The sequence below is a fragment of the Herpailurus yagouaroundi genome, unplaced genomic scaffold (assembly GCF_014898765.1).
Source record: "Herpailurus yagouaroundi ecotype Mexico unplaced genomic scaffold, PumYag 159, whole genome shotgun sequence".
Lineage (NCBI taxonomy): Eukaryota > Metazoa > Chordata > Mammalia > Carnivora > Felidae > Herpailurus > Herpailurus yagouaroundi.
Window position 1 is genome coordinate 83,434,284 of NW_024412400.1, and position 18,688 is coordinate 83,452,971.

General features: G+C 38.6%; 1 protein-coding gene across 4 annotated transcripts in view; it reads right to left on the reverse strand.

Annotated features, from left to right (window-relative positions):
• FGF12 (fibroblast growth factor 12) overlaps positions 1-18,688 on the reverse strand; it is a 561,291-nt gene that overhangs the window by 212,453 nt on the left and 330,150 nt on the right. For all 4 annotated transcript variants that reach the window (XM_040481104.1, XM_040481103.1, XM_040481105.1 and 1 more), the window contains one exon: positions 6,604-6,714. In XM_040481104.1, the coding sequence (XP_040337038.1) occupies positions 6,604-6,714 (111 nt within the window). The remainder of the gene's footprint in view (positions 1-6,603; positions 6,715-18,688) is intronic.

The window sequence follows — 18,688 nt, forward strand, 5'->3', positions numbered from 1 at the left end:
AGCTCGTCTGATACTTAATTTATTTTTTTAATATGAAATTTATTGTCAAACTGGTTTCCATACAACACCCAGTGCTCATCCCAACATGTGCCCTCCTCAATGCCCATCACCCATTTTCCCCTCCCTCCCACCCCCCACCAACCTTCAGTTTATTCTTAGTTTTTAAGAGTCTCTTATGGTTTGGCTCCCTCCTTCTCTAACAATAAAGCCTTTTTAAATAAGAAAGAAAAGCTGAGGGCATAAAAGCATATTTATAAAATAAAGCACAGCCAAAAAAATTCAGAGGCAAGCAACAAAATAAGTAAAAAATTTACAACTCATGTAACAAAGAGCTGATATTTTAAAATACAAATAGATTTTCTACAAATGAAAAGACATTTCATAGAAACAGATATTAGCAGACATTTTATCAGAAAAGAAGTGAAGATGGTTCTTAAAATATATGAACAAGTGCTCAACCTAACTCATAATAAGACAAATGAAGTTTGTTTTTAGGTAACAAAGAACTACAAGTTTGATAACACATTATGTCAATTACAACATAAGGAAACAAACACTCTCAATGTAAATTTGTATGCTGGAGAGCAAATAGATATCTTTCAAAACTAAAAAAAAAGCATTTATATATCCTTGACCCAGGAATTATGTTTCTATCTCATCCCATAAGTACACTTGTACATATGCAAAATTACTTATGCAAAAGTACAATATCCATCCCATAAGTACACTTGTACATATGCAAATTTACTTATGTACCAAGATATTCTTTATAGTGTTGTTTGCATTAACAAAATATAAGAAAGAACTGAAATGGCCTTTGATAGAGATTTAGGTTAAATAAATTGTTCCTCCTAAATATGTACTAATATGGAAAAATCTTGTAGATATAACAGTTTTAAATTTAAAAAGGTGCTTAACAAGTGTTAGGTAGATAGATGATGAAGAGAGAAAATATAAATACAAACACATAGCGTTGTATATGTTGATAAATGAATAGACTGTACCTAGAAGAATACCAAGAAATGTGACCACGTGGCAGATAAGAGAAGAACAGAAAATTGCTTTTGACTATGGCAATGTATCCCAGACAAAGAAACACACCCGTGGTTAATGACTCACAGCAAAGAATAAAAATGCACATGTTGCTAGACCCGGGATGTCTTAGTAAGAGGGTGTAAGAAAGGACCTAGAGCATTTGGTCTTGTGTTAGGCAATTTTAGGGAGGGCTCAAAGAAATGTAGATTTACTCTCAACTGGACTACTCTAAGAAAGTGGATGTCATTCTATGATTAGGTATGTTAATAAATATTACCAAAAGACATGAACAGAGCAAAGCTAAAGCTGTGTTTAGTGAATTAGCAAGCAGCCACTCATATAAACCAGGATAGAGAAATAGTTGATCATTTTGTAGTTTGGACATTATTCTTTTTGTCTGTGTTCAGACATGATTACAGAGTGGTCGGTCTTATTTTTGTCTTAATCCACCATGATCACAGTGGACTTGTCTGATTTCCTATTCTGTGAAATTGTGTATATTCAACAGAAGCACACCATGGCCTGATAGAGGGCCAAGCAAGTTCCTGGATGTCAGGGACTGTTTTGCTCAACTGTATACACTTTTGTGTCCTTAAGATTTTGTATTATATACTTATCTTACCTATTCAAAATATGTTTTAAAAGAATATCAGGACTGGGGCTTCTGGGGGAGATGGTGGAGTAGAAGGACCTAGGCTCACCTGACCCCATGGAAACAACTAGGTAACACATCAGTGTAAATAACCCAAAGGCTGGCAGAATGAACTCCACAACTAACTAGCTGAATAAATAAAGAAGATGCGGTATATACATACGATAGGATATTATTCAGAGATAAAAAAGAATGAAATCTTGCCATTTGTAACAACATGGATGGAACTAGAAAGTAGAATGTTACAAAATCAGTCAGAGAAAGACAAATACCATATGATTTCACTCATATATGGAATTTAAGAAACAAAACAAATGAACAACGATGGAAAAGAGAGAGAGAGAAACCAAGAAAGTGACTCTTAACTCTAGAAAACAAACTGATGGTTGGGTGGGGGTGGATACAGGATGCGTGAAATAGGTGATGGGGATTACAAGCACGGTTGTGATGAGCACCAAGTAATATATGGAAGTGTTGAATCACTATATTGTACACCTGAAACTAATATAACATTGTATGTTAACTATACTGGAATTACAATTTTAAAGCTTAATAAAATTGAAAAATAAAAGAATGTCAGGACTGAAGGAGACCTTAGAAGTCACTGATCCCTAAAACTATCCAATCACCACCACCTTCTCCCACTTTCCCATACCAATGGGGTTTTCTTGTAAAACCCCCCACAAGTGCCAGTACAGCATCTGCTTGCATATCTCCAGTTTGACCATTCTACTAATTTATCAGGCAGCTCACTCCATACTCAAATGCCTGCTCATATATTTTGTGCAGAGGGAAAGAGAACAATGCATTTGGTTATAATATCTTAATTGTTTTCACCCCAGCATGTTTGACCTCTTCAAATGCATCTTCTCCTACAGCAACTAGTAGAGCAGAATAATTACCTTTCTAATTTTATGTAAAATATTCCTATTAATACTCTCCAAACTGCAATTGTCTTTTTGTGTGCCAGTGTTCCAACACAGTTTTGTATCTTTTGTTATCATTACATTTGCAGAGATTCTTATCTGTTGCCGCTGACAAACCCATTTGTTTTTGTACTCAATTACATGTAATTAGTCTTTTCTTCACGAACAAAAGAACAGGTGTCTTTATCAATTCAAAGATACCATGGTAAGGTTGGTTGGACCTAATGATGTCTAGTGAACCAAACAGCACAATTCTGACAGATGCTCATAGTAACATGATTTTTTTTCAAACAATCAAATGCTTTTACTCCTGCCCACACCAAGTAGAGAAAGAAAAGTCATTTTCACATCTTAGAGACTTATAATTTTTTATTTTTTAAAAAATGAGTAGAATTTTAATCCTTCTGATATTTCTATCCTTCATCCCTACTAAGAAAAAGTATAGGGGCGCCTGGGTGGCGCAGTCGGTTAGGCGTCCGACTTCACCCAGGTCACGATCTCGCGGTCCGTGAGTTCGAGCCCTGCTTCGGGCTCTGGGCTGATGGCTGAGAGCCTGGAGCCTGTTTCCGATTCTGTGTCTCCCTCTCTCTCTGCCCCTCCCCCGTTCATGCTCTGTCTCTCTCTGTCCCAAAAATAATAAATAAACGTTAAAAAAAAAGAAAAAAAAAGAAAAAGTATAAATAAAAATTATTTGCTTTTATTGGAAATTGTTCAATGAAAATATGTATGTATGGGGAGGGGAATCAAAATAAAGTACATTAATTGAAAAACTGGTGAAATCTGAATAACGTCTATAGCTCAGTTAATAATATTGTACCAGTTTTAAGTTCTTGATTGTGATAATTTTACTGTTGTCACATAAAACGATACCCTTAGGAGAAACTGGGTGAGAAGTACATAGGAATATCCTGCATTATTTTGTAATTTTTCTGAAGTCTAAAATTATTTCAGAAGAAAAGTTTAAAAAAAATATTTGGGTGAGTGAAGTATTTAGCCAATGACTCAGAAAAATTTTGCACATATGCACAAGAAGACATCCATTCATTCATTCCATTTTTTTTTCGTTGAGTACTTACTATGCATCAGAGATCATTCTAAAGATAACTCAAAGAGCAAAACAAAATCTCTTCCCTCTTGAAACCTACATTCTCCTGGGAGAAAGATCAAAAACAAACAAACAAACAAACAAACAAAAAAACAAACAGCAACAGTGTATGTGTATAGTTTTATATCATGTGGTTATAAAAGCAATGAATACAAAAAAGGGGGGATATCAGAATAGAGAGAGCCAAGGTGAGATGTGTCATTTTATAAAGGACAGTTAGGGAGGGTATTTTCAATATCTATAAGAAATAGAAATGATAATTATCCACCAAAAAGAGAATGGATAAATATATTTGGGTATATTCATGCAAAGAGATACTTTACAAACATGAACATGAATAATAGAAAGCAAATATATCACCATCTGTGCAGCTCACAACCATAATATAAGGGAGAAAAAGTACATAGAAATTATACAGCAATGCTCTCACTTATACAAAGTTTAAAACATGGAAAACAATATTATGAATGATTTAAGTATACACATATGAAATAAATGTATTTTTAAAACTTCATGGAAATAAAAAATGCTAAATTCAGGATAGTAATTACGTCTGATACTGAAGGAAAGCAGAACTCCATCGGGAGAACATACAGTGGGTTCAAATGCATTTATACTGTTACCTGAATTTTAAGTCAGAGGTTGGGCATCCAGGTAGATTCATCCTAGTCTTGTTATTTTGTATACCTGAACTACTTTTAATACCAATATATCAAAAGGTGAGTGTAGTTGTTTATCTTAAGAAAAAAATATTTTAAATTTATTAATTCAGTTTCTAACAGTATTTGACAAAATGTATCACCCTCAACATGTGTTATGCACAATGCCACTATGCATATATACACACATAGGCATATATATTTGTACATATATATGTGTGCATACAAACGTATGTTTATAAATATATAGGTATGGATTTACACTAGACACTGACCCAGCATCTGCAGAGAGAGCACTGTTTAATTCTTTGTCTATGAAATGGAGAAGGAAGGATTTTTGTCAGTTGAACTCACATTTTTTGCCCTTGCCCTTCAGCCACAACCTCATGATAAAAGTCATACATCTTCAGGATGCCTGTCTGGGTTACAGCTGCATCCTGTGGAATGAAGTGTGGCTATTTGGCTTACTTGGGGATTAAATCTATTCTCTTCAATTTATAATTTTTCATTTTTTTTAAAAAGTTGAATGGACAATGCTGACAGAAGATATTATTATCTCGAGCTGCCTCATTTTATAGAAAAATAAACTGAGATCCAGGGATACCTCAGAGATAGCAGAGGTGATACAGTGAAGCAATCTCCCTGATTCATTTCACCCATACTAACAGCTTACTAAATCTACATGAAGTAGAGATACAATAGATGAAAATCTTGCATGGAGAGAAAGGCATCCCCATTCCTCGGTACTCAGTTGAAAATGTGAATCATTTAAAGAGTGCATTCCTACAGCCACAAACCAACAATGCAAACCACAATAGGCTAATCAACCACTTTGCAGAAAACTGGGGATGCAATTTTTTATAATAAGATCTTTTCTGTATTGTAATTCATATTTTGCAATGTGTAATATTAAATAAACAAAGAATGATTTAGAAAGGGTGGACAAGAACATTTTCACACTTTTGGAGTTGCAGATCTTCCCCCAAATCTTTAATTTTAATTTAAAAGTCATTTCTCCATAGAATATAAGGCTTCTTACATTATCTTAGGCAATTTGGTAGATTGCCACCCTGACCACAAAATTATATCCATCAGAAGACAACTCAATGGGACATATATTTGATGAGTATTTACTAACGATCTAGCAGTGAATCCAAACAAACTTTAGGAAACTATATGGCACCCTGCATAATTTTAAGATAACATGAATTTCCCCCTGGGTATCTGTGTATGATTCTGCAGGAACTAAAAGATATGATGAGAGTGATCACTCTTGGCTCTGAGGCTTATATTCCTTTTTTTTTTCTGAAATGCAAATATACTACTATGTCATATCTTGATGATTTTGTTTAGTTATTAAACTTGTCAACTCTATACTTGAATTAGTTAAAAACTAATTCCAGGGATATTATTAAAAAACTTTGAATACATGGCACTTTATTTTAAAAACTTATAAACAAACTTTCAGGTCTACTAGTCTTTATTATCCTGTTATTACCAATACATCATCATACTATTTTAATATATTTTTCTTTTACAATTAATAATTTGAGGTGCCTGGATGGCTCAGTCGGTTAAGCATCCAGCTCTTGATTTTGGCTCAGGTCATGATCTCATGGTTTGTGAGATGGAGCCTTGGGTCAGGCTCTGCACTGACAGCACAGAGCCTGCTTGGGATTCTCTCTCTCCCTCTCTCTGCCCCTCCCTTCTCATGTTCTCTCTCTCTCAAAATAAACAAATAAATACTTAAAAAAATTAAAATCAATAATTTTGTCATTAAAATGAAATCACATGTAATATACAGATGTATATACTCAATGTTTACCTTAAGAAGTAATTTTGGCCTGCCAGAAATGATGTTTGGAGAATTATTATAAAATGCTCGCTATTTGGTTCTAGGATTAAAACACCATCTTGTGCTGGAAATTCTGCCTTGTTCCTATAAATATTTATCACCATATTGACTATAAACACTGGAATGGGACAATCTTCTTATCCACTGACTATCTGGAACTCTTTCAATTCTCTACCTTCTCATTTAGTGTGTGACCTCTCTCAACTGTGTCTTTACTCTAGGGAGTCACAGCAAAAAGGATAGAAGACAGACACAGCTTACTAGCAGTTAAACAGGTCAAAAGGCAGCCTGGCCACACCCTAAGACTTAGATACACCAGACCATACATTTGATCATCGTTAACTTGACTGGGAGAAGTTAATGCTCCTTACTGTAGTCGCTGTTTTCGTCCTTGGTCCCGTCAATGGTACCATCTGGGTGCATCTGCAGGAAATATCCCTGCTGGCTGAATAACCTTGTCACAATTCCTTTCAGCTGGGGTTCTGCAAAACAAAATAGAATGGTTATTCAAGTTCTTATTTTGTTTATAAAAATACACACTTGCAAATTGTCCAAAAATTCTCTAAAGTCACAAATGCCAATGGCTTAAATATTGAAATAAGTATATGGAAAAGGGGCATCTCAGTAACATGTCTTTACTCTTCTTTTTCCTTCTAGAGGCAGAGCCATAATACTATGCATCAGGAAACCAAATATAAATAGATAAAAACTAATTATGACTCAGAAAATAAAGAGGCGTGCTAAAAAGTGAATTATTTTTCTTCCTCATGCATCTAATGTCTGACTGCAAGATGCCACCAACTGTATGGTCTCATTCTAGAATCAGTATTTACAACGAACCGCCACTATAATTCCTAAGTTTCCAGTAGTCAAAAACAGGCCCTGGAAGATTTCTATTTCTGCTGAATATAAACTATCCATTAGAAACTCCTGGGTTTTGAAATTCTGATCAACTTCAGCCAGAAAGAAAGAATGGCTTGGATAAGAACCACAGGAAAAAGCAAAACCCCCACGGCCATGAGATGTCACTGAAAAGTATGTGAAAATAAATTTCACCTTCAATAAATACTTCACCAGACAGAAGCCTCAGCACTACAAAAGTCATTTTTCCAGTACCAAAAAAAGTAATAAATTCATGTATATTTCTCTAAATATTTCACTAGAAGTGAAAGAAGCTGTCCTCACTAGAAGTGACCATTAGAAGTGTTCCTCAGCTTTTATAAACTCCCTACACATTAATACCATCAAACTGAACTTTGTATACCACATTTGGGTTTTTACATATCAGCTACCATAAATATTTAAAGCTTTCTCATTATGGTGCTGGCTGCCAGCGACAATTCACTTTCTATAGCATCACTACCATCTGTGTCTCTACTTCAGCACTGGGCAAATATTAGACTATTCTAACGCATTCCTGAAGTAGCAACATACTATCCTCAAATTCAGCATCATACTGAATTTCAACTGACAGTCAATTTCATTCCTTCACCCATTTATTCAACCAATTACTCCAAATCTCTTTTTTGTCAGACAATATGCTAGGTACTGTGTGTTACACCAAACACACTGATTGATGTGACTACATAAGAATTCTAGTTAAGGATTCAGTGTGTTTAACTCTTTGGGAAAAGACTTGCTCTCTATAGCATATGTCTGCGGTTAAACTTTTTCATATATGACTTGATCACACGTGTTCACGAATATAAGGCACTACCTATATAAACATGTCCTCTTGAAAGCAATCCTAATAAGCAGAGAAGGTACTAAGAAAATTTGGAATAATGAAGCAGGGTTATGAAAAAAAAGAACTGAACTGGAAATGAGGAATTCTGGCTGATGACTATATGTTATATATGTGTGTTAAATAAATTTATTTAATTTGTAGGACTATCTAGAAGTCAAACTAAGTGATCTTTAGATCCCTTCTATAAGTATCTGTTGACTTGGGGTACATTAGAATCCTCTTCCCTGAGTGATAGCAGAAATCAAGGAATGTTCGGTGTGTTGCCTCCATGGGTCCACCCAATCTGACATATTAGGAACATGCTGGAGGAACACATAGCTGGCTAACCTCACTGTAAAACAATATCCTGTGCCGCCATCAAATCCTACCAACGTTTCTAGGCTCAGCTCAAGATCACCTCCTCCAAGAAAGTTTGGCTATCATAACTGAGGGAAATATATAATTGGGGGAAATAAAAAGAACATGTGTGCCTCTGTCATGAGGCTAACTGACTGACAGGTAGGTGCTAATATGGCATACTTAATTCTATATATGCAGGCAGAAGACCGAGCTTTGAGCCACAATTGCCATGTGCTCCTGAGGAAGTCATTTTACATTTGAGGCTCAGTTTTCATATAAAGGGAAAAAATAATTCCTATGCTAATTATAACTGCTGGGAAATTCAATGAATAAATATAAGTGATAGTATGAATTCAAACCCATAAGAATATAAAGCCTAATTAAGGTCTATTTTCAGTGATGAAAATCAAGAAAACAGCATAAGTGAGGTAAAGGAACATACTAAGAACCAACTTTATGTCTTCTGATTTCTGTTTTTGTAAAATATTAATTAAGCTTCTAAGTCATTAAACAATGGGCTACAAGTAGAGGATAGAACAGGATAGAAGGAAAGGGACAGGTTGTCTTATAATTGATATTTTATTTCTAATAAGCTTGATAAGGTCACTTTAAGAAGTCATGTTTGGGTTGGTAATGAGATACATGGCAGCTGAGTCACTAATCAGCAGATGACTGTTTTTTTCATGCTCTTTCTGTAGCTGTAATTAAACACTTCTTTTGCTATGGTGAAGCCATCCCTGGGGCCCTGGGGCCCTGGGGCCCTGGGAATTCAGGTTGGTAACTCCAGTTCAAGACAATGAGCATCAGGCATTTATACTGCCCCCAACTGCCTAGAAGCAGTGCTAGAACCAGCTCAGAGTCCGAGTTTTAATTATGTGATGATCTATGAAAGCACATGTCTTGCACTGTAGATGTTTCAAAGGAGACTTGACCATCTATTGAAAAAATGCCTTGAACCTAGAATGTGTCATAGAAAGCCAGGCCTGTACCCTGATTACCATCTATCAAACCCTATCAATCTTTCTAGGCTCAGCTCAAGTTCTCCTCCACGAAGGCTTGACTATCATAAGTGTGGGTCATTTTTATAACTGAGGGGGGAAAAGAGCTGTTTTATCGTATTTTAAAGAAAGGGATTTAAAAGATGAGACCACTTTTTTGGTATACCTAAAATCCTGGAGGCACTCAATAAATATGCTTTTTATTTGTCAGATTATCCTTAGGGATCTAAGAGATTAATATATTCTATGCTGTCCTCAGGGAGCACCCAGTCTAGTGCATGAAACATATTTATATATAATACTAGTGTGATGTAGGTGTTAAATAAGGGATAGAAGCAGAGTGGCATGATGGCACCAAGGAGTAAGGGACTAATTCTGCCTCAAGGTTGGGTGAAGGAACCTTATCCATCACTTGAAGAGTAAGTGGCATTTTCAGAGTCAAAAAAAGAAAAAGAAAAAAAAAACAGAGAAAGAGCATTCCAGACAAATAAACAATGGATATTTTCCAATTTATATGATTCTAAGATAATGTTCTTCTATTATTTTTCTTCTTTTTTTTTTTAATGAAATGGTGGCTATATTACTAGATGGTGAGGTGGCAGGGATTTGGTTTGTTATCTTTTGTACTCTAAAATGGTGTGGCAAATGCTGCTAGCTTTTCTCCCAAATCCATTTCCTCTTTTTCCTGGGCACCCAGCTAGACCATATGTCCTAGCCTCCCTTGCAGTTAGGTTTGGCAGATGAATGAGTGTCATATGGAATGTAAGTGGAAGTGATGTGTGCCATTTTCAGGCCGAGGCTTTTAAAAGCAAACATTCTCTTAATGCTGGCTGGATTTTGATGACAAAGCCCTAGGGGATGTCAACAAAATAGAAGAATGCTGGGCTTCTGAATAACTGATGGAAAAAAGGCAATAGCCATCAGAAATGCCCACTTTGGACACTTAGGTGTACAAGAAATAAACTTCCATTGGTGATACATAGTAACTTCCTTCCAAAAAGTACAATAAGAAAAGGGGGACAGGACAGAGGAACTTCACAGTAGAGAAACCTGACAAACAAAACACTACCTCAGCAAGGTGATCAAGGTTACCATCAAAAGTCATAAATCATACTGATAACATGTACTCTTAATATGATGTGATGAGAATGGCACTTTACCTCTGTGGTCTTCTTCCCTTAAACTCATAACCCCAGTCTAATCATAAGAAAAACACCAGGCAAATACCAACTGAAGGACATTCTACAAAATAGCTGACTAGGAATCCTTAAGTTGTCAAGGTCACCAAAAATAAGAAAAGTCTAAGAAAATGTCATAGCCAAGAGGAGTCTAAGATAGGACAATTAGATGTAATGTTGTATTGTAGATGGGATCCTGGAACCGAAAAAGAACAATAGGTAAAAACTAAGGAAATCTTAATGAATTACAGACTTTTGTTAATCATGAGGTGTCAGCACTGATTTTTTTAAGTTTACTTATTTATTTTGAGAAAGAGAGAGAGAGCACGTGTGTGTGTGAGTGTGCAAGCAGGGGAGGGGGAGAGAGAGAGAGGGAGAGAGAGTGAGAGTCCCAAGCAGGCTCCACCAACCCTGTCAGTATAGAGCCCAGTGCGGGGCTTGATCTCACAACCGTGAGATCATGACCTGGGCCTAGATCAAGAATCAGATGCTTAACCAGCTGAGCCACCCAGGCACCCCAACACTGATTTGTTGATTTTCATAAGTATACCAAACTAATATAAGATGTTAATATGGGAAACTGAGGATAGTTTAAATGGGAACTCTTTGTACTAACTTAACTTTTCTGTAAATTTAAAACCATTCCACAATAAAAAGTTGAGTGATAATTATAGCTACAAAGCAGGTTAGAAATTTAATTCTTAGAGAGGTTGAGTGAGACAGTCGGTAAAGGATAGGAATTCATGTTCAACAATGCTTCCCTTCAGGATGACATGGCAACTTCAACAGAGGTTTGAATTCAAAGCCACTCAGAAGAGCTGTGACATGGAAGAGCTATCTTGACATTCCTGTTGCTTTAGCACATAGTGCTGTGGAACAGTTACCTAAGTATATACTGGAAACCCAGAGCAGGTGGACTATGGGGGCCGATCACACATCTCAGGATGACCACTGGACAGCAGAAAACAAAATGAACTTTAGAATTGGAAAGGACCTTGGAATCTCACACTTCCCTTCATCAAAATCCCTTCCTTCATCAATGCCAAAGATTAAAAAATAAATAAATAAGTAAATAAATAAATAAATAAATAAATAAATAAATAAAATTGAAAAATAAACACAAAAGCAAACTTGAGGCTCAGAGGGAAAGTGTCTTGTCCGAGGTCATCCACCTAACACAGAGTTGAGTTAGGACAAGAACTACTCTCCTATACACTGAATGAACATCATTCTTTCCTTTGAAAAAGCAGCTAAGATACAATCCATATCTTGTGCAAGGGAGGGGTTAAGGGACAAAAGGTAAAGAAGAGAGGAGAAGGAGGAGGAAGAGCACTGAGTTGTATGTCAGTTATTGGAGTACAGGGGTAAAAAAGAGAAGAGGCTACAGGAAAGTCTGCAAGAAGTATATACGTACACATATACACACACAATAAATACCTTTGATACCAAAATTAGATTGTATTTATCTAGGGCCAACCTATTCAACATTTGCACTCAAAATTAGAGAAAGTGCCCCATGTAAACACCAAGCTAAAATAAAACTACAACAGCAACCCAAACTTTCTTATGGAAGCCATATCCAGAGACTTAACAGTACTTACTCCAATAACGATGGCTATATTTTGAACCCATCTACTTTGTACCAGGCTCTCCCCTAATGATTTTACCCTATTTTTATTTAATACTCACAATAACTGAGTGTGTAAGGTCCTTTTTTCTCATTTTTCAGATAAGATTATGGAGATTCGGAGAAGCTCCCTCACTTGCCCAAAGTTACAGAACTAGTAAATTCGAAGGCAGCTCTAGCTTAAGAGTCTGTGGTCTTGGCTACCCTCCAGCACTGTTCAGTGGCTTTAACAAAGACACTGGCGGGGCGCCTGGGTGACTCAGTCAGTTAAGTGTCTGACTTTGGCTCAGGTCATGATCTTGCAGTTGATGAGTTCGAGCCCCGCGTCGGCTCTGTGCTGAGCCTGGAGCCTGCTTCAGATTCTGTGTCTCCCTCTCTCTCTGCCCCCCTCCCACCTGCTTGGTTTTTTTTTTTCTCTCTCTCTCTCTCAAAAATAAACATGAAAGAAGGAAAGAAAGAAAGAAAGAAAGAAAGAAAGAAAGAAAGAAAGAAAAGAAAGAGAAACAGAAAGAAAGAAAAAGAAAGGAAGGAAGGAAGAAAGAAAGGCAGACAGACAGACACTGGCAAAACTGGAACACACCCAGATGAAAGGGAGCCAAATAAACAGGGCACAAAGGACTGCCATGTGAAAAATAGCTGAATGAACAGTCCATATGCAGCCTGGAAAAGGGACGACTCCGGGGACATGAGAGCTGCCCTCACTTTCTTAACCGAAGAGAGAAGTAAGAAGAAGCCAATTTGTTCTGAGTGGCTCCACAGGGATAGAACTAGGGCCAATGGGTGAAAGTTACAGGGAGGCAGGTAAAAAAAGAATTTTCTATAAATTGTATTCAAAGAGAGAGGAGGCTGCCCAAAGAAAGAGTGAGTTTTCTATCATGGACAGAAGCAAATAGGGAGAAGCAGAAAAACTCCACATCAGAACAGCTGTGAAGGCAATGGATGTCTACAAAAGCTAAGGCATTCTGCATGACAATGCAAGGTCCTCTCCAGCAGCCTGTCCTGGAAAGCTTTGGGATCAGCCAGATGGCCCTCTAAATACAAGTTCACTCCTCTGTTTCTTAGTGTGTGCTTAGGACAGGGAATTGAAAAGATTGTTTACCAAGCATCCTGAAAATGAAGCTCTTTGTAAGTGTTCAACATGGATTGTGGGAGTAATTTGATGGGGTTTTCTAATCAGTCTCTGTGGGTTTAGAAAGGGGGCCTCAGTATTATGGTTTAATGTTGCCACTTAAAGGAACTAACATTGAAGAGGCTGTTAAATGTGATTCTTGTCAAGTGCTTCTGGGGCCTCACACTGCTGCAGATTTCAAAATTGGACTGTTAGGGTTGGAGACTGTTCATAAACAGATACATTTTGGACCAATCATAGCTAAAGGGTACACACTAGGGCACATTGACATACCATAAATCAAAGCCCCAGACAAATCAGAAATGGGATAAAGTAAGACATTTGAAAGAAGCTAGACCTTATCTGGGTTTTTTAAAACACTGCAAAAATTACAACCACACTGAGTTAGAGAAATTCATTAAAAATACATATTGTTTAGTAAAAGAGACACAGGATTGAGGCCCTGCCTTCACTCAGCCGACTGCAGGGGACACAGGGAAAGGAGCACCTTGCAGAAGTGAGTGTATAAGGCTGGAGATGAGTCATCGGGGCCACCAGAATCTGTCCTGTGGGGTAATGGGAGTGACGTCCTGAGCCAAGTCCTCAGTCTCCCCATCAGTCACATGCAGGTGACAGATGCCATGGGCAGCTACCTACATGAGAGACATGAACTCCCTATGTAGCAATAATAATCACAAAGGACTCTGTATCTGTAACTGGATATCAATTTTCTCAATAAACAGATACTAGTGGCACATTTGATTCAAACAACAAGTATTCATTGCGCACTGGGCTTTGTAGAGGTTATTCTTCTAGGCACCAGGGATAACTAGTGATTTGCTAATAAACCAGCTTGTGAAAAACAAAAACAAAAGCAAAAACCACCCCAATGTGATTCTCATGGGGCTAATTTCCACCATGTAAATATTCCCTCCATGGTGGATTTACCATGACCATATAACACCACTGAAGGCAGAGCTGCAGCTGGGAAGACATGAGCACAATGGGCTCCAGCACACCACTCTGTTTATAGGAGAATAAGACAAAGCTTATGTTCCAGTAGGAAAATAGAAAATAAACAGATAATTAACATTAGGTAGGGGCGCCTGGGTGGCGCAGTCGGTTAAGCGTCCGACTTCAGCCAGGTCACGATCTCGCGGTCCGTGAGTTCGAGCCCCGCGTCAGGCTCTGGGCTGATGGCTCAGAGCCTGGAGCCTGTTTCCGATTCTGTGTCTCCCTCTCTCTCTGCCCCTCCCCCGTTCATGCTCTGTCTCTCTCTGTCCCAAAAATAAATAAACGTTGAACATAAGGTAGAGTTCGAGTATAGGTGCTATCTTGAAAAGGAAAGCAATGAAAAGTGATGGAGCATACGGGAGGTGTGTGTCCTATTGTGGACACAGTAGTTAAAAGACGGCAGCCCGGAGCCCTGAATGAAGAGAAGTAGCAAGCCATCGGGGATATCTAGAAGAGCATTAAGGGAGCCTTCTAGGCATAGGGCACAGCAGTGCCAAGTAATCCTAATTCTTGAAAAGATTAGGAACCATGAGATTAAAGGTTCTCTGAAGATCCTTCGTCTAGACCAGGAGTTGGCAAACTACAGCCCCGCCACTGCCAATTTTGTAAATAAAGTTTTATTGGAACACAGCCATGCCCATTGATTCACATATTTGCCTATGGCTACTTTCCTGCCACAAAGACAGAGTAAGTAGTTGAAACAGAGGCTCCACAGCCTACAAAGCCTAAAATATTTACCAACTGGCCTTTTACAGACAAAATTTACCAAGCCTTGATCTAGACCCTTGCAGCTTCAGTTCCCTCTGCCTGAAATGCACAATCCCTGCCTTCCTTCTCTGCCCAGGACTCCTCCTCAGTTTTCTAGCCTCAGCCTTCTTCTGAGGGCCTTCCTGGCACCCGGAGGCCCAATTAATCACTCCCTCTGCGGAGCTGCCTTGTGCACAGGTTAGGAGAGGGCTCCCCATACGGTTATAGCTGCTGGCCTACCCTGTGTTCTGTCTCTGCTTCGGAACTATGAAGTCCTCACAGTCAGGGACCTTGAATTATTCATCACTCTGTCACAGCACCTAACACTGTGCCAGGCACAGAGGAGGTGAGGAAATATGCTGAAAAAAAGAAGTCAATAAGTTATATCTGGGGTTTTTCATTGTCACCTGTAACTTTCAGAGGAGTTCCTCATTTGTAGGGAAGCTATTTACAGTCTTATCATATAATGCCTCCGGCCTTCAGTCTGTGTCTCCCCTTTCTCAGTCTCAACCTTTCCACACTGAACACAGTCTGACAAGCACAGCGGCATCCTCCATAAACTGCATAGTCTCCAAAGCCCTGGGTTGCCTTGCACTTCTATGGAAACCAAGTGACCTTGAGACGGGCAGTCCTTAACCTTCATGCTGTCTCAAAGCTAAATGGAAAGAAAGGGCACGCTTGTCCAGAGTACCCTCTTCACTGAAGCAGTCAGTCTGAGCTAGGAAAGGCAGAAGAGTCAGGGCAGGGAAATTGAGCTAGGATTTAAATGCCAACAGGGATGGGATTTTTGTACCAAACCAATTTTATTCCTCATACTATTAGCCCCCTCCCTCCCAGACTCTTCTCTATAAGATGCTCATGAAGATTTAAAATACTCAACACCATCTATTGGCTTCCAACATGCACTAGGTGCTGGGTACAAAAATGAGTAAGGTGCACTGCCTGCCTTGCAGGCACCCATAGCCTCATCAGGGATACACATACACAACTAATCATTATAGCAATGCACTTGAAAAGTGCTGTCATAGAGGAACAAGCCGAATGCCACAGAATCACAGGCAAGGGATGCTAATTTTACCTGGGTGGGGGTGGGTTCTGAGACAAGAGGTACATAAGAAAGGCTTCAGAGATGAGGCAACATTTTAAACTTAGGCTTGAATAGGCAGGGGGATTTTGCTTTGAGCAGCATCAGCAGGACGATGGCCCAGCTGAGCATGCTTAAGAACTAGGTGAGCAGACAGGTACAGAGTATGGGAAAACAAAGGAGTGTGTGCAGTGGCTGCAGGTGACAGCAGAAGAAAAATATGGGTCTGGGACACGTGAGGTTCCTTAAGCAAAGTTAGTAACTTTTACTTTATCCTTTAAATCAATGATCTCTAAATTGTTTTTATTATGCATCCCTATCTGTAAAAGAATTCAGATCCACAGCCTCCATATATCTATATTATTTATAAATTACATGAATGTATTTGTAATTACGTGTATGTTATATGTACAATAATAGTTGTAATAAATTAATGTATAAATAAAAGTTGAAATGCTTAAAGAGACCAACACTAAACAGAAACAGAAGTTAAAATAGCTTCTTCCCATAGGCCAGAAGATTGTCTTGATCTACCCACTTCAGATAGGAAAGGCATTAGGCATCAGTGTATGAGGTAATGGGAAAATATTAAAAGATTGTAAGTTTGGGGAGGCATATGAAGGCAGTATTTTAGAAAGCCAAAGTGGGGAACAAGAGAGGAGGATGAATTAGAATGGGTGCACTATGGTCAGGAAACCACCTAGGGAGTGGACTCATAGAATAAAGGGCATTAGGCAGGCAGTGATGGTAAGGGTAGAGAGAAGGTGTCAGCCAAGGGCTGACTGTGGTTGGTGGTTTTTGATAGGTGATAGCATGTGTAGACTTACTGAAGTTCTAGAAAAATGCATGAACTCTCCATCCCCACACCCAAATCTATCATAGCCTTCTTTTTTATTTGAGAGAGAGAGAGAGCATGCAAGCAGGGAGTGGGGCAGAGAGAAAGAGAGAGAATTTTAAGCAGGCTCCAAACTCAGCATGGAGCCTGACATGGGGCTTGATCCCATGAACCTGGGATCATGACCTGAGTTGAAATCAAGAGTTGGATGCTCAACCGAGTCACCCATGTGCCTCCAAATCTATCATAGTTTCCTTTTCTCTTTTTTAAATTTTTTTGATGTTTATTTATTTTTGAAGGAGAGAGAGACAGAGCATGAGGGGGGAGGGACAGAGAGAGAGGGAGACACAGAAGCCAAAGCATGTTCCAGGCTCTGAGCTGTCAGCACAGAACCCAACACGGGGTTCTAACCCGTAAACCATGAGATCATGACCTGAGCCGAAGTCGGAGGCTTAACCGACTGAGCCACCCAGGTGCACCTCTATCATAGTCTTCTAAGAAAGCCCTGTTTAAGTATAGAATATCATGGAAAGTGAGGGTAAAGAAGGCTTAATGTGAACATTCCCACAAAGCCAAATTATTTATCTACCATTGTAAGGATATCCATTCATGAAAGGAAGTTTGACTCTGGTTAACCTCAGAATAATAACTCTATGGTCTTTCTCAGACTGTCACCCAGGGAAATGAACACTGCATTCCAGACAACTCAACAATGAGCTCTGGAGAATGCAGACCACAAGAAATTTCAAACATGAAGACTTTCCTAGAATCTTAATATTTTAGAACCAGTATAGCCATGATCTAAGTCAAGGAGCATTGCATAGACAAAGAAGCAGAACAACAAAAAGGGAAAACCTCATGGCAACACATCTTCCAATCCCTGGAGTCAGGGCTCTTTAATGAGCCATGTGCTGTGCTGTTCTGTGCCCCTTAAAATGGAAATCATTTTTCATCCTCCCAGAAGTATCCTGGCCTTGTCCCACACTACTTATATGGTATCTGGAAAGCTATTTAATTTGTGCATACACATACTTTGCTTCCTGTGAAATTGTTTGAATGAGTAGGAATTGCCTTTTTTTTTTAGTTTATTTATTTATTTGTTTATTTAGAGAATGCAAAAAGCAGGGGAGGGGCAGAGAGAGAGAGAGAGAGAGAAAGAATCCCAAGTAGGCTCAGTGCTGTCAGTTCAGAGCCCGACATAGAGCTGGAACTCATGAACCCTGACATCATGACCTCAGCTGTGCTGAAGAGTCAGATGCTTAAACCCACTGAGCAATCCACGTGCCCAAACTAGGAACTGTTTCTGAAGGTCATTCTAAGGAATTAAGAATACACATGATGGTGTGCTGTATGACCAGGAAGTAGCTCTGCCTGTGTGGTAGGCTTAACTTTCAGACAGAATTAAAGTTGATAGGAAGACCCATGGTTAGGAGTAGGAGCAATGAGCAAACTCTCCTGAGATTTATTCACAGATAACAGCTGTCAAGCATTTACCACATACCCGACTCTTGGTGTGGATTATCTCTCTACATTCTCATAGAAATAATTTAAGGCAGGCATTATAATTGGGTATTTTTTTATAGGTCAGGAAACAGGCTTTACAGAGGTTAAGTCACTTGTTCTAAATCAGACAGGAATAAATGCCAGAACCAGGTGTTGAAGCTAGATCCCCATCCTCATTATACCTTCTCATTGCTAATCATCAGTTGTCACTTAAAGAAGTCTAATATGCTGATACTTCTCTCTTCTTCCTTAACTGTAATCAAGCCACAGAAACAG